Source organism: Zootoca vivipara, chromosome 2, assembly GCF_963506605.1.
Source record: "Zootoca vivipara chromosome 2, rZooViv1.1, whole genome shotgun sequence".
In the NCBI taxonomy this organism is placed as follows: domain Eukaryota; kingdom Metazoa; phylum Chordata; class Lepidosauria; order Squamata; family Lacertidae; genus Zootoca; species Zootoca vivipara.
In genome coordinates this window covers 45,215,756-45,239,049 of record NC_083277.1, presented here as the reverse complement: position 1 = coordinate 45,239,049, position 23,294 = coordinate 45,215,756, and the positions used below count along the sequence as shown (strand labels likewise).

The window sequence follows — 23,294 nt, the reverse complement described above, 5'->3', positions numbered from 1 at the left end:
TGAGAGTGTGCGCAAATATTTAACCAAACCCACCAGTGGCATAACTACCGCACAATTGCGCTCATTTCACACGCTAGCAAGGTTATGCTTAAAATTCTACAAGGCAGGCTTAGGCAGTATGTGGACCGAGAACTCTCAGAAGTGCAAGCTGGATTTCGAAAGGGCAGAGGAACCAGAGACCAAATAGCAAACATGCGCTGGATTATGGAGAAAGCTAGAGAGTTCCAGAAAAACGTCTACTTCTGCTTCATTGACTATGCAAAAGCCTTTGACTGTGTCGACCACAGCAAACTATGGCAAGTTCTTAAAGAAATGGGAGTGCCTGATCACCTCATCTGTCTCCTGAGAAATCTCTATGTGGGACAAGAAGCTACAGTTAGAACTGGATATGGAACAACTGATTGGTTCAAAATTGGGAAAGGAGTACGACAAGGTTGTATATTGTCTCCCTGCTTATTTAACTTATATGCAGAATTCATCATGCGAAAGGCTGGACTAGATGAATCCCAAGCCGGAATTAAGATTGTCGGAAGAAATATCAACAACCTCAGATATGCAGATGACACAACCTTGATGGCAGAAAGCGAGGAGGAATTAAAGAACCTTTTAATGAGGGTGAAAGAGGAGAGCGCGAAATATGGTCTGAAGCTCAACATCAAAAAAACCAAGATCATGGCCAATGGTCCCATCACCTCCTGGCAAATAGAAGGGGAAGAAATGGAGGCAGTGAGAGATTTTACTTTCTTGGGCTCCTTGATCACTACAGATGGTGACAGCAGTCACGAAATTAAAAGACGCCTGCTTCTTGGGAGAAAAGCAATGACAAACCTAGACAGCATCTTAAAAAGCAGAGACATCACCTTGCCGACAAAGGTCCGTATAGTTAAAGCTATGGTTTTCCCAGTAGTGATGTATGGAAGTGAGAGCTGGACCATAAAGAAGGCTGATCGCCGAAGAATTGATGCTTTTGAATTATGGTGCTGGAGGAGACTCTTGAGAGTCCCATGGACTGCAAGAAGATCAAACCTATCCATTCTTAAGGAAATCAGCCCTGAGTGCTCCCTGGAAGGACAGATCGTGAAGCTGAGGCTCCAATACTTTGGCCACCTCATGAGAAGAGAAGAATCCTTGGAAAAGACCCTGATGTTGGGAAAGATTGAGGGCACTAGGAGAAGGGGACGACAGAGGACAAGATGGTTGGACAGTGTTCTCGAAGCTACGAACATGAGTTTGACCAAATTGCGGGAGGCAGTGCAAGACAGGAGTGCCTGGCGTGCTATGGTCCATGGGGTCACGAAGAGTCGGACACGACTAAACGACTAAACAACAACAACCAGTGGCATATGACCAGTGCAATGTGGCCCTCCTGTTTCTTCTTCTTTATCTATTTTCTTTTAATTCTTATCTTCTTCTATTTTTTTAAAAAAAATGCTTGATATTTCTGTATGCTGTCTTTTCTTTGTTCTTTCAAGTTTTAATAAAAGAAATTTTAAAAGGAGGTGAATGTCAGCCAGCCCTAACCTACACTCACAGCAGCACACTGTTGTGCTTCTCTACTGCTAACCTCTGACACAGAGTGATTTGAGAGCAGAGAAGCAGCAGCCAAAAGGGTAGGGGGAGGTTAACCTTTCCTCTACTTGGCTATTTTCCTCCTGCAATTTCCTAAGTTCCTTTCCCCCCAGTTGAGGTAGTGAACGCATGTCTGATCATTCTGGCTAGTAGAAAGGGAACTGCAGGGAGGAGCTCTCAGTAAAAAAGTAGCAGGTGGAGATCAAGTTAGACACCCATCCAGTCTGCTGCTACTACCTGGCACAGCCATACAATTCCTGTCACCACTACCGTGTTTCTCCAAAAATAAGACACCGTCTTATATTTATTTTTCCTCAAAAAAAAACACTGGCTTATTTTCAGGGGGTGTCTTATTTTTTTCCTCCTCCTCCTGCCACGGCCGGCATTGCTGCTGCGACTATCACTATGTCTTATTTTCGGGGTATGGCTTATATTCCTTGAATGCTTAAAAATCCTGCTATGGCTTATTTTATGGGTATGTCTTAAATTTGAGAAACAGGGTAGATGCAGCTACGTGTTGTAGTTTTGGCTTCAGGTCTGCATTTGCCAATGCAAATATCCAGCAGTGTCTTGCTTAGGTAGGAAAGGGACTGTAAGTAAACAAACAAACAAACAAAAACCCACTAGAATGTTATTTTCAAACAACACTCTGACCACAAATCAGAGTGTGGGGTGGAGAAGAAGAAGAAAATGAGTTATCTCTTCTTTATATGACCATGGTGTAGCATTTTAAGCATTTTCCCCATCAGGTAAAATAACCGTTTAAAAAATAGGCAAGTACTTTCATAATGGAAAACGCGGTGAGCAACTATAGGCATCAATGTACACAAATTGCTATCTCTTGAGTGGAATGTTAGTTTCCACATTAAAACTAAATGTGATGCAATGAAAACAAACTCAGTAGTTAACCATGACTGTTGATCAAAAATCCAGTTTAATTAACAAAGTGACAGAAAACTGAACTAGGTGTTAACACTTTTTAAAAGATTATTAATGTGACAAGCGGTTTGCAGCACAATCCACTGTAAAGCAGCTTGAACATAGCACAGTAAATGCAGTTACCCGTCTTCTTAGTCCAGGCATGCAGTAATTATGTAAAATGTTCTTTTTGTTTAAAAGTCCAGATACTTTTGTGTCATGCAACTGGCCTATTTTCTTCAATGGAGAGCCTTTGACTTTACAACCTGACTGAGACTCAGTATTTCACCAGAAGAAACCTGGTTGGTGGCAGCGGAAGAATAAAGCAGTGGTGTACAGGTCAATAGTCCATGAAACGACTGGGAGCTCTGTACAAACGCCACAGTGTTAACTATAGTATTAACTATGGCAGAGGTTTTTAGAATCATAGAGTTGGAAGAGACCACAAGGGCCATCCAGTCCAACCCCCTGCCAAGCAGGAAACACCATCAAAGCATTCCTGACAAATGGCTGTCAAGCCTCCGCTTAAAGAACTCCAAAGAAGGAGACTCCACCACACTCCTTGGCAGCAAATTCCACTGTCGAACAGCTCTTACTGTCAGGAAGTTCTTCCTAATGTTTAGGTGGAATCTTCTTTCTTGTAGCTTGAATCCATTGCTCCGTGTCCGCTTCTCTGGAGCAGCAGAAAACAACCTTTCACCCTCTTCTATATGACATCCTTTTATATATTTGAACATGGCTATCATATCACCCCTCAACCTTCTCTTCACTGCTTTTGGTCTGTGAGTTCCATTTGGTTGGCCTGTGGAAAAGCTGCAGCACATTCAAAATATATCTGCACTCCCCCTGCACTTACTTTCCTTGATGTGTTGATGCCCAGCAAAGGGACCATGATTCACATAGCAGCACAGAACCCCAAGAAGTGCATCTTTTGTTGCGTGTGAGTCTGCTGGCTCGATGGAACTGTCAGTTGCCAATCTGGCACCCAGGAATCTCTACCTAGTTGCACCAGTAGCAAAACACACCAGACGCCTTGGGAATTTCGAGCACTGGAAGGGTGGGATATAAATTTAACAAAAGCTGTTCCCCATCCCTGAGTTATGGCAAGCTGGCTTAGCTTTAGATCCCAGCCCCAGCTTTTAGCATGCAAGAGAACAATTTTGAACTCGATTCTAATCAGCTACTCTGAAGTAAATTTTGCTGAAATCAATGAACCTCACATTTGAGCTCTGAGTTAATGGTGCCAGCATTTATAAATAATTTACAAAACAGTCTTGTTCAGACTACAGTCTTATTTTCTATAAGCTTTACAAGTTGATAAAGGGCTGTAACGTGACTATTGGAGCCGTTATATTTAAGTTGCTTAATGTCATCTAGACCTTTATCAGATGGGCTAGCTCCAATCAAGTTTGCAACAACCAAGCTACCTATTTAAGGTGATGTCATTTTCATTAATCTATTAATATTAATATTACAAAACTTTACTTCCAAAGATTTGTAACTAGCTTTTAAAATGTGCACTGTAAATGGGAACTGGGCCTTTACTGTAGCAGCGGTTCTTGTGATTACATTATTACTTCTTTTAGCCATTATACATGGAAGATGGAAGATAGCTGTAAAACTGAATTCCTATTATGCATACAAAGTTAGCATTTGTTTGCCAGGAATATTGTGCAGCTGCAGTTTAAGATATAAGGTACATCCCTACATTCCATTGAAAACAGAGTCTCACATTTCATCAGTTTCAAAAGAAACGTTTCCACCCTTTACAGTCGTGGGAAATATGTTAAAACAGAGTTGTCAGACAAAAGAAGCCAAACAGCAAAGTTAGTAACACTGCAAGATTGTCACATTTATAATTCTGAAATGCTGTTCAGGAGTTTTAGACATTGCAGGTTTACTCATAACATCCCAAGATGTTATATTTTACCAAAAGAGGGACTTGAAATGTGCTTACATTATGATTCCTGGAAACCAACTGTTTCCTATAGTGTATTTTATCATTGTGTATTTTATTGCCTTTTTAGGAATTACACCAAAGTGGAGCAGCATGCCTGCTACATGGACAAATGAACTGAATACAATACAATACAAAAGACAGCAAAAAAAAAAAAGAAGAAGCCTAAACTATGCTATAAATGGTTTGTTGAGCAAGAAACAATCGCCCTATAGGTTCTGCATATGTTCTTAAAGAACACAGGGACAAGTTGTCCGTGGCTTTGAAGTTCAAAAACATCAGCAGCTATTCCCTAGAAAACAATGGGGAGCTGGTATAAACTGGAACGCTATTATAATATGGTACTAGTATGTAACCCTGTCAGGAGATGGCTACCACATTCTGCACAAACTAAACCTCTCAAACAGTCATGAAAGATGTAAGTCTTTAAAGTGTAAGTCCCACTTTAAGGTTGCAAAGGTGGTCTACATAGCTGACTTGTAAAGGAGAGGCTGCAGCCTTTTTAGCAAGTGGAATAGAGAAAAGCCTGTCTGGCCACTGTAAAACCAGCATTCAGGCACCGCAGTTAATGTAGAAATGCCTCAGTGCTGTGACCCTGAATGATCTAAGAAAGCAAAAACTTCATAACCAGAATTCAAATACCGTAAGTCGGAACTTGTTTAAGCTTTTCAACTTCAATCATCTCGACTGCATCCAGCCTCCAACACAACTGTACACTAGGTAATCCAGAAGTTGCTAACTTCTATTCCACGGGTGCAGTGGTGCCCTTAAGGTCAGGTCTTCCGCTGGAACCCATGAAGTCTCTGCCATCATCACCCACCCCACATGAAAATCATTGCTCACTCACTGCTCCCTTGGTCATGAAATGGTGAGAGTGGCTACCTTTCTCTCCCTTGAGAAGCATATAGACAGCTGAATGCCAAAGTTGGAAGAGGGACACTCTTTCCCACGTTTCCTGACTATGTACACATTAGCTCAAAACACAGTGGGGGACATATACACACACACACACACATACCATGAATTTCAAGTGCATTAGCACTTGCTGTACACATCAGAGAGGGGGCAGGGTTGTTTCCACAGCCCATTACCTGCAACTCCCTCCAAAAAAAACCCTATTCAAAAAAGCTATTATCCGTGCATGTACAAAGGCTGTCTGAACTGTACACATTGAATAGAAGGTGGTTTAAAGGAATACAGTGGTACCTTTGGTTCCGAACGCTTCTGGTTACGAACTCTTCTAACCCGAAAGTAGCTACTCATGGTTGCGAACTTTGCCTCAGGATGCGAATGGAAATCGCACATCAGAGGCACGCACGCAGCGGGAAGCCCCATTAGCGAAAGCGCACCTCAGGATAAGAACGCTTTCAGCTTAAGAACGGACCTCTGGAACGAATTCAGTTTGTAACCAGAGGTACCACTGTACATCAAACAAAAGTACTTATCAAGACGCTACAGGATACACATGGATTGTGGCAAATGTCATGTGTATTCAGCTTCAGACACCAGTGGTGGGAGCACATGGGAGCCAAACAGTGATGGGTACTCAGCCCTTCTTTCTTTGTGGATTTCATGGATCAGAGTAATTCTACTGAATCTGACTTTTACCCAGATACCAGACATATTTCTGGTGGCGTGGGGTGTGAGCTGATGCAGGGGAAAGCAAAGAAAAGGGAATAAAGGAAATATTGCCCACAGCACCTGCTCAAAAATCCATTTGTGACCCTCAGCCCTAAACAGGTTGGAAACTCCTGAGCTAACCTGTAGCAGTACCTGTAGAAAAAACGAAGGGGGGCTAGATATGGTATCAGGTGCCACTAAACATTATGTCTGTCCTCTCACCTACTGGCCTTAAATATACGTTGAACAGACTGGGGAGACAGATGGAATCACAATGGAACCCCAAATGCAATGATCAAGAGAGTGGCAAGGCAGGAGAGCCTCCTCCACTGGCGTGCCTGGGATGAAGTGCCAGTTGGCTCCATGTTGATGACTGAAAAAAGCAACACAGATCCAAGTTGGTTTTGTTTTACTTTCTAAGCCTACCGTAAATCAGTATTGGGTAACCTGAGACCCAAATGCAGACTTATAGGCCTCTTTCTCCAGGTCCTGCTTCAATGGATGGCTGGAGAGGTGTGTCTTCCCTGTGTGTGTGTAGCCCCTTGACTTTTGCATAGCTGGGATGTAATCTACTATACAAACACTAAAGTTCCATGTGTTGCTCTGCCCATTTTTGCCTCAGGCCCTGCCCATCAGTGGTATAAGAACATAAGAGGAATCCCACTGGATCAGACCACCAGGGTCCATCTAGTCCAGCAACTTGTTCTCAGTGGCCAACCAGATGTATTATGGAAAGCCCATAAGCATGAGCACAACAGCACTTTCCCCACTTGTGCTCCCCAGTTACCGGTAATGGTGTTCAGAAGCATAGCACATCCCAACCCAAACTGCAGGAAGTACACAGCCATCACAGCTAGAGGCTGTAGATAGCCTTGCCTTCCATTAATTTGTCTAAAACCCTTTTAAATCCATTAAGGTTGGTGGCCTTTACTATATCTTGCAGTAGTTAATTTCATAGTTTTATTATGTGGTGTATGAAGAAGTACTTCCTTTTGTATTTCCTGATTCTTCCAACGTTCACCTTTATTGGATAAGACTAAGTTCTAGTATTATGGGAGAAGGAGGGGGGAATTCTCTTTACAGTATCTACTTTCTCCTCACGATACACAATTTTATATCTCTATCATGTCCCCCTCCCTTATTCACCTCCCCCCCTATACAGTAAGGCTGTTCCCAAAATACAAGGCTGTCCCAACAGTATTGGTTCTTATACAGGGAACCATCAGCTGTTCTACATCGTCCTCAAACCTTAAAAAAGCCCATTACATTACATTACAAGTGCAGACCTTTAGAGAGGCTGGGACAGGCCCAAATGACTGTGAATTGTCCACCTCTTTTCTTTCCGAAAGTGGTGGAGATATGCTTGATACTGAACTTCAACATGCATTTCGGAAATAGAAACTGTGGGAAATATGAGGTTTGCATGAACAGTTTCAAATGTTCTATAAATGCGTCTCAAACAGTTTTCTTCGCTCTTTTTAAAATATGCTAGATACCTCAGTAAGCCAGTGGTTATGAACAGGAAAAGTTAAAATAGCATTACATTCACTGCAATACCTCAAACAGGTTTCTAAAAGGGCAACAAATATATGCTATACTGTACACACACACTAGGGGAGGAACAGCACATGCAAATCTGGGGCCTTGCATAAACCTTTTATGCACATAGAAACTAGCAAGCATCCTTAAGAGGGGAAATGGGTTCAGTTTCTACCTTAGCAATTCTAAGAGAATAACAGGTCGAAGCCTTTAAAGGTAACCCTAACCTCACAGGTCTGGTGAAATCTTTAGAACCTGCTTCAAGCACTCCTGGGATGTCTCAAGATGCAATATGCACTTGGTATACATTCCCACTGAACAATAATTGAACGCAGCAGCTGTTCCAGTCTGCCAAATCTACCACGCAATGATCTTGGCAGGCCAGATCAGCAGTCAGTTGTTAACTTGAACTTGTATCCTGGCCCTCAACGAAGAAGTTGGTTTAATGTAAGGGGAAAGAAAGAAAATAGGAGCAGCACCCAAGATGTTTGGAACTATTCACAGCATTGAAGTCTCTGTCCCAGAAAGCAAACAGATGATAGACAATTAATGAAGTGATAGAAAAACAAAGAAAGTGAACTTTTCATTGAATAAGTATACAGAGTTTCTTTTACTGTGCTTAGCTTTGGTTACTAATGTCTTATAATATGTACTATTCTGGTTGTCCCACCTCAAACTGGACATTTATTATATTTATATCCCACCCTTTAAGCCTTCAGTCTTCAACCTCAGGCACAGAGCTGGGAAAGATCCAGCTGAAACCAACCACCGAATGAATCAATGAACTATACAGACCAATGGTATAAAACAACTTCCTATGTTTCCTGTATCCAAAAGGCTTTCAGAGTGGCTAACCAATTAAAATAATCCATTAAAACAACAATCTTCCCAACAAAAAAACCAGAACATTAAAAAATCAGGGGCTAGACATTAAAAGCACACAAAGCCAGAGCCATATGCTAGACACTGAACATCTTCACTCTTGGGAAGCATTTGGGGCCTTTTAAGCTAAAACAAAGGTAGAGATACTATATTATAAACATTGTGGAGAGACTGCACAGGCTCTTATAATACCAAGTCCATTGGCTCCATTGAGACACTAGCAGCTGCCTTTGGCTCTCCTTCAGCTGTCACCTACCAGCAACCATTTGATCATCTCCATCAGATAAGTTGAGAGACCAACTCCTTTTGGCTCCTCCTCTCCCAGAACTGTTTCCTTCCCAGCTGGTTATAAGGCCTCTGCAACTGCTGCCTGATTTTGCTTTCCCCTTCCCCCTCTTCATTGTTTTCTCCTTTTATGCCTCTCTTTCTCTCTCTTTTAAATTGTAAATCTGAAAACAGGGGCTGTCTTCTTTTTATTCACCTGGAAGCTGCTCTGGAAGCCCTTTCTATTGAGGAACGGAGTCAGAATGATTTAAAATAAATAAATAAATAAATGCTAGGAGGCAGCGGATTCAACACAGACAAAGCCAAAAGGTAGCACTTATTCACACAATGGATCTGGCTTAATGAAATCTGCCACTGCAAAGTACTGTGACAGACACTAGCTTTAATTCATTTATCAAAAGGGAGTAAATCACTCAATGGAGAGTAGCTCCATGTTCAAAACCAGTATACTGTACCTGGCAGTCAAGTGCTAATGCAAAAAGGGGTTGGCACCTGCCGTCATATGTTACACTGAGAACTTTCCAAGTATCTGTGGCAAGCTACTACTGGAAGCATGGCTACAAGACTACAGTCTTAACCAACATTGAATTCTTAACCATCAGGAAGGGGTTTCCCCAGTATTGTTGTTTGAAAAATGTCAGGAACAAACTAACCACAGGTACAATCATCATTAAGATGCACATCAATCCAATCCTTTCTAATCACACCAAGAAAGGAGGTCATGTGCCAAAATATATAAACCCCTGTCCTCTCCCTTTCTTCAACCTTCCACATTTTTCAGCAAGGTGTTTCCCTCCAAGGCAGAGCCAGAACAAACCATTTGGCGCCTATTGAGTGAAATGTGGGCCGCCGGATTTATTAGCAGGCAATCCAGGCTGGTTTCAAGGAAAACGCAGGTCTGGGGAGTCGGTTGATATTAACACTTCCAGCGAAACCTTGCATGTTGGAAGTTTAAAAAAGAAAGCCCATTCACTCCAGCACATTCCGCCGCCAGACAGCAAGCTCCCCCTCGATCAAACCTTGAGGAAAGTCTTGAAGGAGGGGGGGGGGGCAGACAGAGAACAATGCAGGACTTTGGCTTCCGTGCAGTGAGATTTGGCAGTCCCAAGCCAACTTGAACGGAAAGTTTTTCCCGAGGCGCAGGGACATGAGAAGCACATGCAAGCAGGGAGCCTTGGAAAAGGGGTAAGAGAGAGAGAGAGAGATTTAGCAACACCCCCCTGCCCGCTCCCGCCCCCGAGTAGCAAAAACTGCCACCCGCCACCCCAACCTCACCTTCCGGCTCCATCTCCGTTTTATGCCCCTCGGGAGAAGCGCCTCCGCAGCTTTGGACGGGCCCTGAGGCGCACGACTGGGCTGCACAACGGCGAAGGAGGCGCCCTCAGAAGGGGACGCGGGGAGCCGCTCGCTGTCTCTCCCGCGCGCGCTTTCTTTCCGGCGCCTGCATCTCGCCCTGAGGCACCGGCCGGGAGGAGGAAGAGGAGGGAGGCGGCGGCGGCGGCGGCGCGCCTCCCGACAGGGCTGCCCGCCACCGCGGTCCCCGCGGCTCTCGCCGCACACAGGCGCCCGCCTCGCCTTCCACACCCCCTCGCCGCCGAGAGCCAGGCTCGTGCGCTCTCCTGGTTGGGGGCCGGCCGACCAAGGCGTGCGGCCCGGCGGAGAGGAACGTGCCCAGCCTGCCAAGGCGCCAGGTGCAGCTGCAGCGGGGAAAGGGGGGTGGGCGCCTTTTGGGTTCAGGTTTCTTCCACTCCCCGCTCACATCCCACAGCCAGGAAGAACGAGAAGCCTCTTCTGGCTTCGCTCAAAGTCGGGGGGATTGTGGGTAAAAAGAAGGCCTGGGGAGGGGGGGGTCCCAACTTAGCTAAAAGTTTGGCTTTGGTCTTTTGTTGTCTGGTGCAGCAAAAGCAACAAGGATCTTTTGGTAAGACTCTGCTCCTCTTAATATAAAACAATAAATCTTCCTCAGTGTTGTGCACTCTTGGAGTAACTTGCAGGAGGGAATCTTACTGCCAGGTCTTCTGCAAAGATGCACCTGCCTTTGAGAGGTGAAGCAAAGTGATAAAATCTGGCAAATATTTGAGTAATGGGTGCCCTGGGCAGGGCCAGACCGATCATTATTTTAACATTGTTTACTTATTTATTCGAATGTGCTCATCATTGTCTGCACAATCCCAGAACAAGAAGCACTAAAACAATACACATTAGTTCATTTAAATCCAACTTAATATGTAAACAGTCAGTGCCCTAACAACATAAATACATCAGCTGAGCAAGGGACGCCACTCTAATAAGCAGCATTGACTAAAGATTGAACTAGCTGTCACTTTCTGTCGGATTGTCATATTTCAAACAGTTAAAACCTGGACAGAAAAGTTGTTGAGCTATTTTTATCCAAAAAAAAAAGGCACTGCTGGCACAGGCTGCCATACATCCGATTTTTCCTGGACATTTTTCTGATTTCTGCCCGGACACTGCTGCAGACATATGGCAACCCTACCTTTTGAAAGGAGGAGGCATCGGCCCGGGAGGTGCCCTATGACATCTCTCTGCCTTGGTGATGGTGCTGATGGGTACTAGATGCACCTTGAAAACTATTTCCCACTACCACTTTAAGTTCCTAGCTTTCAGTCACATTATGTTAAAGTATGTACCGGTACATACAACTGGCAGCAATGAAACTGCTAGCACACTTGCAAAGCTAAGCAGGGTCCAGTATGGTTTCAAATTGGATGAGAGACTGTGTGTTGTGATTCTTGCATTGCAGTAGATTAGACTATGGACTCAGCTATACAGCTGCAAATAAAACATTTTAATTGTGTTTTAAGTGCAATATACAATGTGACACTAGATGGAGATGGTGAGCTTTATGGAAAATCCATGTACTTTTAAAAACGCTTTAAAGCCAAGTGCTTTAAATGTATAGGTTGGATGTGACCCATAGCACTTGAACCCACACTTCTCACACTTGTATCACCTTTGACTCCCTTGTCATCCAAGTGTTCCACCACCTCCCTCGCTAGTCTCTTGTTGCCTACTAATGTAATTAAAGTGGGTTTTTTATGCTTATCTTTTTTGTTTTTAGCAATGCACTCCTTGATTTTTTCTTATGCATTCCTTCTTGTCTGCTTGCATTCCTTTTGCCGAAGTTTGTCTTCTCTTTTGTTCTCATTTGGACAAGACTTCTATTTTCTAAAGGGTGCCTTCTTGCCTCTTGCCTCTAATAGTCTCAGGATGATAATGGAGAAATTTGTAGCAATTAATTAGATTAAAATTATGTGCCTGATTACAGAAAGACATTGTTGGGTCGGATAAACACATTTGTTTGTTTGTTTGTTAACTTTAAAGCTTTTTTTTACCCTGCTTCTTCGGCCAAAAAGGATTGTAGTTCAGGTTACAGGACATAGGTCGTTACAAGTGTAACAACAAAAGGGGGGAGTCCTTTGAGGGAGCAGATGGTCAAGTGGCAGAGCTGGAGGACTAAAGGTGACAAGAAAGTGTGGTTTGAGTCATAAGAGTAGTAAGATGGTGTGGGGAGGACCTGAGCTTTGAAGGTAAGGACAAGGGTTTGTGCTGTATCCAGGAGTGGACAGAAAACTAGCGTTGGGATTTAAGGTGGGGTATCATGGGAACAGAGCAACAAGGAAGGTGCATTATTTTGCCATGATATCTGCTGTTTTTTATGAGCAAATGCTTATACGGTACTATTTTTTGAGAAAAAGAGGGTGCTTGAACTCATTATGAACGCCACCCTTGGGTTTTTTTTTACAATGGCAATGGGCACCCACCTGAGAGGTGTTCCGGCTGGGGGGGGGGGGAAAGCCCTGTGCTTATACATATGGGAATAACATAACAGCTTTGTAGGATCAGGCCAAAAGTGTATTTCCTGTGTTTGGTTTCTTGGAGAGGAGGAGGGGATGGTTATCAGTGTGGAAATACCATTTATTCTTGAAAGCCAGTGTGAAATTAAAAGAAGGCTTATGTATCTCATTGATGAAAGAACAGGGTTGATGGTTTTTCAGTGCTTGTGGTTTCCTTTAAGCTGCCACATGAAACACTACAAAACCTGGGTGGGTAGGGGAGGAGGGGGAGGAGTTCAGCTCTAGTGCTCCTTAACTAATGTGGTTTGAATTTTATTTGCCTCCCAAGGCAAAATGTAAGGCTCATCTATTACTCATTGCTGTCATCTAATATTCCACAGTGGAGTTGGCATTACAAATCACATCAGAAAAGAGAACCTGCCAGAATGACTAAAAAAAATAGGCTATATAATACTTAATAAATCGTAGTCTCTGGCAGCTAATGAAAATGCAAATAATCACAAAGGCAGTGTTATTACTATACTGTAGGAGGAAAGGACTTAAGCATTCATATACAACACCAACTACTGTATATATTTTATTAGCAAGCAGTGTCAAAATACCCTTTAAAAACTACACTTCGTGGTACTTCCTGTATAATAGGAGTCCACATCTTTCATGCTGACCATTCTGTGGAGTACATTTCACGCAGGTAGGCATTACAAGTTTCTGTTATGATTTTCCACTTTTTCAGCAATGATTTGACAAACAGCTCAGTCCTAATCACGTTTTGTCACTGAGTTAAGTGAGACATTTCCTGGTACTTCCCATCTCGCAATTAGAGCTGGAGATAATAGAATCTATGGTATGTAACACTTGATTTGAGGTTATCATCATAAAGGCAGCATTTCCAGTAAATGAGGATAGCTGCTTTAGTTCAGATTTTATTTTTCCGTCTCTGGTGCAAAATGAAATATTTTAACGTGGAGCTTTTCTTCATTATCTCATTACGCCACAAGAGCAGCAACGCACAAGGAGTAAGGAGGATCGGTTCAACTTGAATTTATATACTCATTCATTTTTGCTCACCATAATGCATTGCTATTGATCCAGAAGGAAAACATTTTGTGCACTGTTCTGTTCTTCCTGGTGGTATGCTTTTCACATTACTGAAGATTCCCAAAATATGCTCATGATAAATAAATCTATGCATATAAATTCCTCTGCATTTTATGAGTCATCAGAGACTATAAACCACAACATCTGAAAGTAGATAGTTTCTCCTGACACAATTTTCATATAAGAGATATGTGTTTCATTCACTGTTGTATGAGGTAATCCTTAGGGTGACCCTCATGTGCTTTTGCCATCATATGATACTCTACTGAATGTACAAAATGCTTCCTTTGTGCAACAGCTCCCTATTTATAAATGGCAGGATTTTAAATTAGAGCCCACTTCCTTCAACAAGAATTTTTCTCATGAAGATGAATTAAAATTGTTGTACCCTGAATATTTATGAACTTTGCTACTGAAGTTCTTTGGACTGAGATCCTATCACATGTAAACAAACAGCAAAGCAGTGAATTACAATTATGCCACAAATGGGAAGCACAGTTATACTTACACCAAACTCTATGATGTTATTCTGGATGCAGAAAACTGAAATGTATACTAAGAAATGGCTTTCAGAGTGCAAGTTTATAATAACTCATTGTCAAGCAGTCTATAGCTCAGGAAACAGATATGGCTGGGGCTAGAGGAATAGGCTGGAAAAAAATGCTACAGCAACTGCTTGCTATTAAGACTTCCTGGGTAAGAAGGAGATAAACACAGGTCCCCTGGATCAAGCATCACATACAGTTCTCTGCCCACAAAGCTGTTCTATTCATTTAAATGCAGAGAGGGTTCACATGTCCACAATTCACACATATGTTTAGCTTTATTGGAATTCATGGTGCAGCTCACCTGTGCACAAGCTCCAAGGGTACATGAGCACATGCAACTAGATCAATAGGGTGCACTTGTATGAACTGCTGCCACAGTTCAAACATAACAGAACAATAACATGCTCAGGACAGTTAAGGCTCTGTTGCTGTGTGCAGCCTGATCCAATGGATGGCTTATTCTGATTCAGTCCCACTCAATGCAGTGGGATTTCAGCCTAATACTGTACTGTAGTGATGTTTGTCCTTAGCACAAGTACTTTATTATGTCTTTACTTCAAACAGCAAGTGGCAACATCTCAAAATTACCTAAACATTTTGATCTGTAAAGCACTCAAATGCTCTGGTTTGTTTCTAAAATACTATTGTTTTTATTTTGTTTTCAGGAAACAGCTGGCTTGAGCAGGTTTTTTGTGATAATAATGTTTTTTGCCATAAGTTAATACTTCTGATGATGTCCTTAACAAATAGCCCATTTCAAGGAACTTGTATATGCAACAGAGAGAGAGAGAGAGAGAGAGAGAGAGAGAGAGAGAGAGAGAGAGAGAGAGAGAGAGAGAGAGAGAATGTGTGTGTGTGTGTGTGTGTGTGTGAGGGTGTATACAATACTCAAAGAGAATAAAAGTTCCAAGCACTGTTTGAGTCTCACAATGACTTCCTGAGGTAAATTAGGCAGAGAAAGCAGTCAATTAGCCTTAGGTCACATGGCAGGCTTCATATTTAAATCCAGTAGTCTAGTCGCTTCATCACACACTGTGGTCACACTGACATTGCTGCTGTTACTGCAAAACTCATTGCTGTATAGCAGGTTTTCAACCTTTTTGAGTCCACAGCTCCCCTGACCAACCACATTCTTTCTTCAGCATCCCTGTGAAGCTCAGGAGCCCAGTTGTGTCACCCCTTGCCTGCAGAGCCGGCAGCCCTTCAGCCCTTTTCAAACACCATCCCTTGTGGAGTGTTCCCTCAGCCTCTTCTCTCCTCTGGGCATCTGCAGCTTCCACCCTTGGTCTCTGAGCTGCCCCCCCTTGCCCCAAAGAGAGGTGCCTCCTCACACTGCCCCCCCCGGGGCCTGGGAAGCACCCCCTGGCCAGCCCCAGAGGCACCACTTACCTGCGGAGCTTGTAGCCGGGGCTGCTACAACAAACAACTATGTAAGCCTTTGGGAGGCAGAGACATGAGAGGGCATCAGAGAAGGGAGGGAAGGAAAGAGGGAAAGAGGCCAGCGTTGCCCGCGGCACCCCTGACCATTATTCAAGGCACCCCAGGGGGCCGCAACACACTGGTTGAAAACCACTGCTGTATAGTATCAGGCTTAGACCCAGTAGGAGACCAGCAGGGGGAGTACTTTTCTTCCTTACTGGAGCACTCACAGCCAAGCTAGTGGCATACAGTACAGTAGTAAGATTTCTATCACTGGAATATGAAAGGGGTGTTGCCTTAGACATTATTCCTTAACAGCATTGGGGTGTGCACCCAGATATTTTTATTGATTATTTATTTCAACAAAGAAGGGAGTGGTGGTATGGGAAACAACAAGACAAATAAATAAGGACAAGGAAGAGGCACAGAGGCAAAAAGCCAACATAACAACCACAACAAAAGTGGTCAAGAAACCAAAAGAGAGAGATTTTCCCCGCAGAGAAGACCTGTGCCAAGTTGACCAGAGCAGGACAGATCTGGATGGCCAAGGGCTGGATGACTCCTCTTTCTCCTTGATTGTGCAGCACACAAGCAGCCCCTCACTCCCATGGATCTCTCTGCAAAAGGTGGCCAGCGAAGCTCCAATGGAAACAGAGACATGAGACAATGACAGACACAGGCAGAAGAAAAAAGGTGGAATGAATCCTGCAGAGGAGGAAGTCCCTCTTCCTCCATTACTGCTGCTGCTGGAGCCAATCACCAGGGACAGATGCAGGCAGAAGCTGCAGTTCTATTCCAGCCTTTTTATTCTTCCTGCAACCCTCTGCTTCCCTTGATCCCCCCTCCCCCTTAAGAAAGGGGGTCTGCCTGAGCATTAGAGTGTGGTTGACACACCTCATGCGCACATCTATGCTTAAGAGTAATGTAAAGGTAAAGGTAAAGGGACCCCTGACCATTAGGTCCAGTCGTGACCGACTCTGGGGTTGCGCGCTCATCTCGCATTATTGGCCGAGGGAGCCGGCGTATAGCTTCCAGGTCATGTGGCCAGCATGACAAAGCCGCTTCTGGCAAACCAGAGCAGCGCATGGAAACGCCGTTTACCTTCCCGCTGTAGCGGTACCTATTTATCTACTTGCATTTTGACGTGCTTTCGAACTGCTAGGTTGGCAGGAATGTATGTAAGAAAGGAAGAGTAATGTATGACCATACAAATAAAGAACATACAGGGAGTGCTTTTCAGGGCTCCAGAGGGCCTCAAACAAGTGCTGTTCAGGTCTCTCCAGAGGAGGGGAACTTTCCCTGCTACTCTGAGCGGCTTGCTGGCAAGTCTTGCACATGTTGTTCGGGTGTGAGATTGCTCCCTGACTCTAGAATTCCCTCTCTTTAGAGGCATGGATGGAGAAGCCATTGTTGTCCTCCACTACACACTTGTCCAGCAACCACCAGGAACGTTATCTTCCTCTGATGTTAATATATGGGCAGATAGATACAGGACAATGCATTCTCTAAGATATCATGCTATCTCAAAAATGGCGTGAGACCTCTTTGTCATGAAAATACTTGTTTACTGCACTTCTGTTGTTAACAAACCACTTTGACATTTATTTGTTTAACACACCTGGACAATGTTAACCATTCTTGTATATGCAGTCCTTGTTGTCTCCTCCACCCTCTTATTTACCATCAAAGCAAATATTTGATCATCTATCTATCACATCTGCTGCCTCTGCTCTTCAGAGCAACAGCGGCTTCAAGGCCAAAGGCAGGTGGTCACACAAATATAATTTAGATTAGAGTGATGACCAATATAGATGGCAGCTGGTGATGCCTTCCTGCTGAACTATTGAGATCAAGAGGAGAAAAATACAGATGAGGTCTCCTCATCCTTGCCATTACTCACAGCACTAGCTCACACATTATGATGCTATAATTTCATGCTGATAACCATCCCTCATCGCTGAAATAACAGTACAATCCTAAGCATTCTGACTGAGCCTCTTGAGCTTGCCAATCAGAAAGTTGGTGGTTCAAATCCCTGTGACAGGGTGAGCTCCCGTTGCTCTGTCCCAGCTCCTGCCAACCTAGCAGTTCGAAAGCACATCAGTGTGAGTAGATAAATAGGTACCGCTCCGGCAGGAAGGTAAATGCCGTTTCCATGCGCTCTGGTTTCCATCAGCTGTTTCCATCAGAACTGGTTTCCATCAGTTCTGTTGCACCATAAGCAGTTTAGTCATGCTGGCCACATGACATGGAAAGCTGTCTGTGGACAAACACCGTCTCCCTCAGCCTGAAAGCAAGATGAGCACCACAACACCATAGTCGCCTTTGACTGGACTTTTAACCATCCAGGTGTCCTTTTGCTTTAGCTTTATTATACTCTAGTAAAAATGTTTAGGTTTCAGTGTAAATGTCTTTAAAAAAAACCTCTTCAGCAGCAAGTTTTTCTGGATGGCTACTATGGGAGGAGGACAGATTTCATAGACTTGTGTCGAGTTCTGTTAGTATAACTGCCCTTTTCTTTTCTTTTCTTTAACTCTAGGTAACAAGGAAGGATGCAAAGCTTCTCATATGGTCAGATTTGGCCTGGGACCTCCAGTTGATGATCCCTCCCTTAAATATTGTATACAAGGAATAAAGGATTTATGAGGTGAGCCTATCCCACACTGTAGCAATTAAGAACTTTTTACAGGCCTTCTGTTTGTTTGCTGTATCGGATTATAATATTTAAATAAAATAATAAAAGTTGGGCAGATGAAGCAGAGTTCCTTCGTGGCCTTACCACTGGAAAGCAGAAACTTTGAAGTCCAGCTCTAGTTCATCAGCTGATTTTCTATGCCCAGGAGGCAAGCAGCAAACATGCATGATATCCAGAGATTTTATATAATTTAAGAAAGGCATAAATGATGCCAGATACAGTATTTGTTAGCTTGCCAATATTTATAGCAACTCACAGAAGCAGGGTAACCACTGTAGGCCACAGAAAATACATACTTTCTTCCTTGGATTGTACACCCTAAATACAGTGGGGAATAATATCCAATATCACCTAAATGGATTTCTGCTTACGCAGCAAGACTTCTCCTCCTTCTCTTCCCCCAAGCACCTCCCCAAGACACACACACAAACACACACCAGTCTCTTTCAGAGGGTCCTCCCTTCTCCAGTGAATGCTGCTGGCTAACATCTAGTGAACATTACACAAAAGCAAGTTTAAATTGAAAACAGCACACGAAGAGCTGTGGCCCAGAACTTCAATAATACATTGTGGAACCAACATATATTTGTTTTAGATGCATGCAAGAAAAAAATGCCTCACCCTTTAAAAACCAAAATCCCAAGTACTTCCAGATTAAGAAAGATGTGAACCTCAGAAGATTGCATGGTCCTATTGAAAAAAAGCATACACAAATAACAACTTTTTTTTTTTTTTGCAAAGGAAACATTTCTTCTGAGACACAGTGAAGGATGACGGTGAAGTGAGGAGTCAAGTGCCCCAAGTAGAAGGGAATTTTAAGGTTTGTGCTGACTAATACAGCTGCATGACATCTCCACCTATGGTACTTGCATTGATTGTTGTAAGACAATTTTGTGCAGTACTACCATCTAGTGGTCCCTTTGTAGTATTTTAAATTCTTTAATTCATGCATAGAAATGTTTCCTTGAGTTTCTCACTAGTATTAAGAAGTACCTAGCAGTTTCTGCATGGAAGAGGGCCATCCACAGTTAAGTAGCTGTTTGCCACCTACTTTCCAATAGTAATCCTGTGCCGTTAAACCATAGCAGGAGGCCGAAACCTACTAAATGCTACATCACAACAATCCTGAATTCAAGGGCCAAATATTCGTCATCCATGTACTCAGTATCCTTTGTAAAAGACAGAGTAAAGCAGAGAGATGTTACTTGAGAATAATTGTCCAAGGGCAGTGAGCAGAAAAGCACATATCCCGATAAGTCTATTTATAATTGCATTCAGATCCCCTGCCTGCACTAGATGTTAGGGAAGCACAAACGCTGGCTGGTTTTAGGTGCTTGCTAAAGAACTGGGCTGCCATCTGACTAACATCTGAGTAGACATGGTGAATATTGCCGTGTTCTATATTTTCTAAACATTCACTGCTGTTATTACCTAGCTCACAGTATTTTAATTTTGCTACTGTGGATTTTCTGGTGGGGTGGGTGTGTTCTTGTACAGCATGGTTTGTATTTAATTGTTGTAAACCACCTGGGATTTTCCATGAAGAAGGATATATAAATGTTTTTTTTAAAAAAAATGAAACAAAAATAGTCCAAAGTTTGATAAGAGCAGCTCTACTTCTCCTTTTCATCTGCAGGTGTGGCAGTGGATGTGCTGGGCTGCTGTCTTACCTTGGTGATGTACTGGATGAGAGGGAACAAACTGAAGTTCAATCCAGATAAGATTGAGGTACTGTTAGTGGGTGGTTCCCTACACTGGATGGGTGGCAGGTTGCCTGCTCTTGAGGGGTTCCACTCGCTCTGAAGGAGTGGGTACATAGCTCGAGCGTACTTCTGAACCCACTGCTGTTCCTTGAGGTTCAGGTGGCCTCGGTGGCGCAGAATGCCTTCCATCAGTTTTGGCTGGTGGCCCAGCTACACCCCTATCTGGACAGGTATAGTTTAACTTCTGTCATCTATGCTCTGGTAACCTGGTAACCTCTAGGTTAGATTACGCAGGCACGTCCAACAGGTAGATCATAATCTACTGGTAGATCACTGGACGTCTGTGGTAGATCAGTGGTTGATCACAGCCTCTCCCCCCCCCCCATAGAAGCTCGCCTTAAAAAAGCTCAACAGTTTCTCCCTGCACCCCCCCCCCAAAACAGGGCTTTCCTCCTCCCTAAAAAAAGAGCTAACAACTCTTTCACCTGAAACCCAAAAAACAGGGCTTTTGTTCCTAAAAAAAAAGCTCAACAACTTTGACCTGAACCCCCCAAAGGGTGGTAGATCACTGCCAGTTTTTAACTCTGTGAGTAGATCGCAGTCACTTGGGAAGTGGTCACCCCTGGATTACAGCAACATGTTCTACATTGGACAGCCTCTGAAGAGGATTCAGAAACTTTAGCTGGTGCAGAATTCAGTGACCCAGGTTGTTCATTCATCAGGGCAAGGCGGTTTGAGCATATTACAGGGATCCTGGCCCAACTGCACTGGCTGTCAATTAGTTTCCGGGCTCAATTCAAAGTGCGGGTTTTGACCTATAAAGCCTTAAATAGCTCAGGATCACAGTTCCTCAAGGACCACCTCTTCCCATATGGACCGACCTGGACCCTCCTGTGAGGTCTGGGGGTGGCAACATGAGAACGGGCCTTTTCTGTGGTGGCTTCTGACTTGTAGATTTCTCTCCACAGAGAGGTTCACCAGGCACCTTCATTACATATCTTTAGGTGCCAGGTGAAAATGGTTCTCTTTAACCAGGACTTTGGCTGATTGACATTCCTTTTAAATGGGTTTGTGGGATGGGGGTTATTGGGTTTTTCTTGTTTTATTATGTATTTTGGATTCTATGTTGTGAACCACCCCCTGATCTTCAGATGAAGGGCAGTATACAAAATTAAATAAATAAATAAATAAATAAATAAATAAATAATAGTCCTTTTATTCCCTGAAAGGTATTCAAATGAAACAATGGTGTGAGCTTCACTACTAAACTTTGTTTTACTGAGCTGTTTTTTATTCTTATATTATTTTGTTGTTGCTTTGTTTTTGAACTGCCTTTGTACTTTTTGAAATGAAGTGTGCTATATACTGTACATGGTTTTAACAAACAGTCAATCAACCAACAGGGAATTTAATTTTTTAATATCCATACCCAATACTGTATCAAATAGAGGAAACTGACTCCCATGTTTATGGCCCCCTGTATAAAATGGGGAAAAAACATGTACTTTTCACCTAATATTATCTTAGAAAATGCAAGCCAGATGTGAAATCTGAGTAAGAAGCAAACAAGATACACAGGAAGGAAAACCTAGAGGAGAAAGAGGCTTCAGGTATCACATTCCCTGTATAGACAGCCCTGCTGTCATTAGTTGTGATAAAGAGCAGTTGCAGAAAGCGGAGATGTCAGGAAATGGTTCTGTCAAACTGCCCAGAATAGCCAATAAATTTGCAGAAAGTGATCATGACACTTGTCTAGGCTGACAGGAATAAACTGCTAGCAATGCCTGAATTGTTGCAATGCTAGTGCTGGTACGTAGGTTTATGAAACAAGGACATTGAGGGGTAATAATGCACTCTGCGCAAGTATAGAGGACATGCATGCACGCATGCAAAATTATTTGTGAGGATTTAGTTGTGAAGGGTTTATAATCCTTTTGTTTTCCTGTTTAGGAGTTTTATACAACCTGAGGTGCTGAGGAGAGAACAAAGCAATGACTCTCTCTCATGAGCAAGCATATCTGTCAATACGATTTAAAAACCAAACAAATAACCTTGGGTGAAGATGTCTTACAACCATATCATTGGTTTATCTCGTTTTGTATTTTCTACTGGCAGTGGCTCTCCCCATGTCTCTGGCCTGGCTCTTTTCCAGCTCTGCAACCTGGGGAACTACAAGCCATGTGGACCACATGTCAACAGTGAACAGGAACCAAAGGCAAAGGCGAGCAGGGATGCAACTCTTCCTATTGTACAGCAGGCTACAGTACAGCTAGCTGTGTCTTCTTCTGCCCAGGCAAACAAGAGGCATTAGCTTAGTTCACGGGCCAGGTAAAAGCATTGGACAGGGCATAGAGCAGCGCCAGGAAGGGGTGTGGTCTGGGAGGTACACGACATGGCTAGCCCTGAGGACCAGAGGGGCCTGCTCAGGCTCCATCCAGCGCCAGGCCTGAGGTTCTCCCACTACTGATTTAGCTGGAGATGACAGGAAGGGAACCCAACACCACTGCAATGCAAGGTATGTGCTCTGTCTCTAAGCCACGGACTCTCAACCTGCAGCCCAGCTGAAACCATCGTTTTATGTGGCTTCAGGGCTTTTTAGATGGAACTCAACAGAACTCAGTTCCTGCACTTCTCAGGTGGGCACCATTGCCATTCAAGGGAGTTCATGGTGAGCTCCAGCACCTTTTTTCTAATCTCTCTCTCTCTCTCTCTCTCTCTCTCTCTCTCTCTCTCTCTCTCTCTCTCTCTCTCTCTCTCTCTCTCTCTCTCTCTCTCTATATATATATATATATATATATATTAGCACTGGGTAGCTTTATTTTTGCAAGCCAGACTCCAAAGCCACAGACCCTATTTTTAGAAAGCCCACTCCTCAATCTGCAATATCTCCAAAATTATGATCTTCTTTATATGGTGGTTGTGAGAACTGCAGATAGCAAAATGTGAAGCACTCTACAATGCCACATTTAATACCCTAGTAATAGGGATTTATGTGGAATTAGAAGTAAAAGAAAGTGGAGTGCAGAGATTTCAGATGGAAACAAGAGCAGGGGGAAATCCCTCTCAAATAGTGTGGCAGTTAAAAAAAACACAGTGTGGCAGTTTTAAAACATCCCAAAGGATGGATCTTTGTTTGTCAGTCCTTTTTGCCCGCCTTTTAACACATTTTTAAAGTCTATCTCCACTGGACCACTACATTTGGCATTGGAAAGGATTATGGTGGTGGTCTGATTCTAGTGCTGT

The 23,294-nt window shown here is 43.3% G+C and overlaps 1 protein-coding gene and 1 long non-coding RNA gene across 2 annotated transcripts in view; one reads left to right on the top strand and one right to left on the bottom strand.

Moving 5' to 3' along the window:
* The window catches only part of FGD3 (FYVE, RhoGEF and PH domain containing 3), a 110,625-nt gene extending 100,274 nt beyond the window's left edge, over positions 1 to 10,351 (bottom strand). Inside the window, exon 1 of the mRNA XM_035106318.2 lies at positions 10,046 to 10,351. Within this exon, the coding sequence (XP_034962209.2) occupies positions 10,046 to 10,058 (13 nt within the window). The 5' untranslated portion in view covers positions 10,059 to 10,351. The remainder of the gene's footprint in view (positions 1 to 10,045) is intronic.
* On the top strand, positions 9,551 to 20,185 carry LOC132591708 (uncharacterized). The gene is made up of 4 exons (XR_009557104.1): positions 9,551 to 9,955; positions 18,193 to 18,300; positions 19,090 to 19,168; positions 19,985 to 20,185. It is a non-coding gene; the product is annotated as an uncharacterized LOC132591708 (long non-coding RNA).
* Positions 20,186 to 23,294: the final 3,109 nt, after the last annotated feature.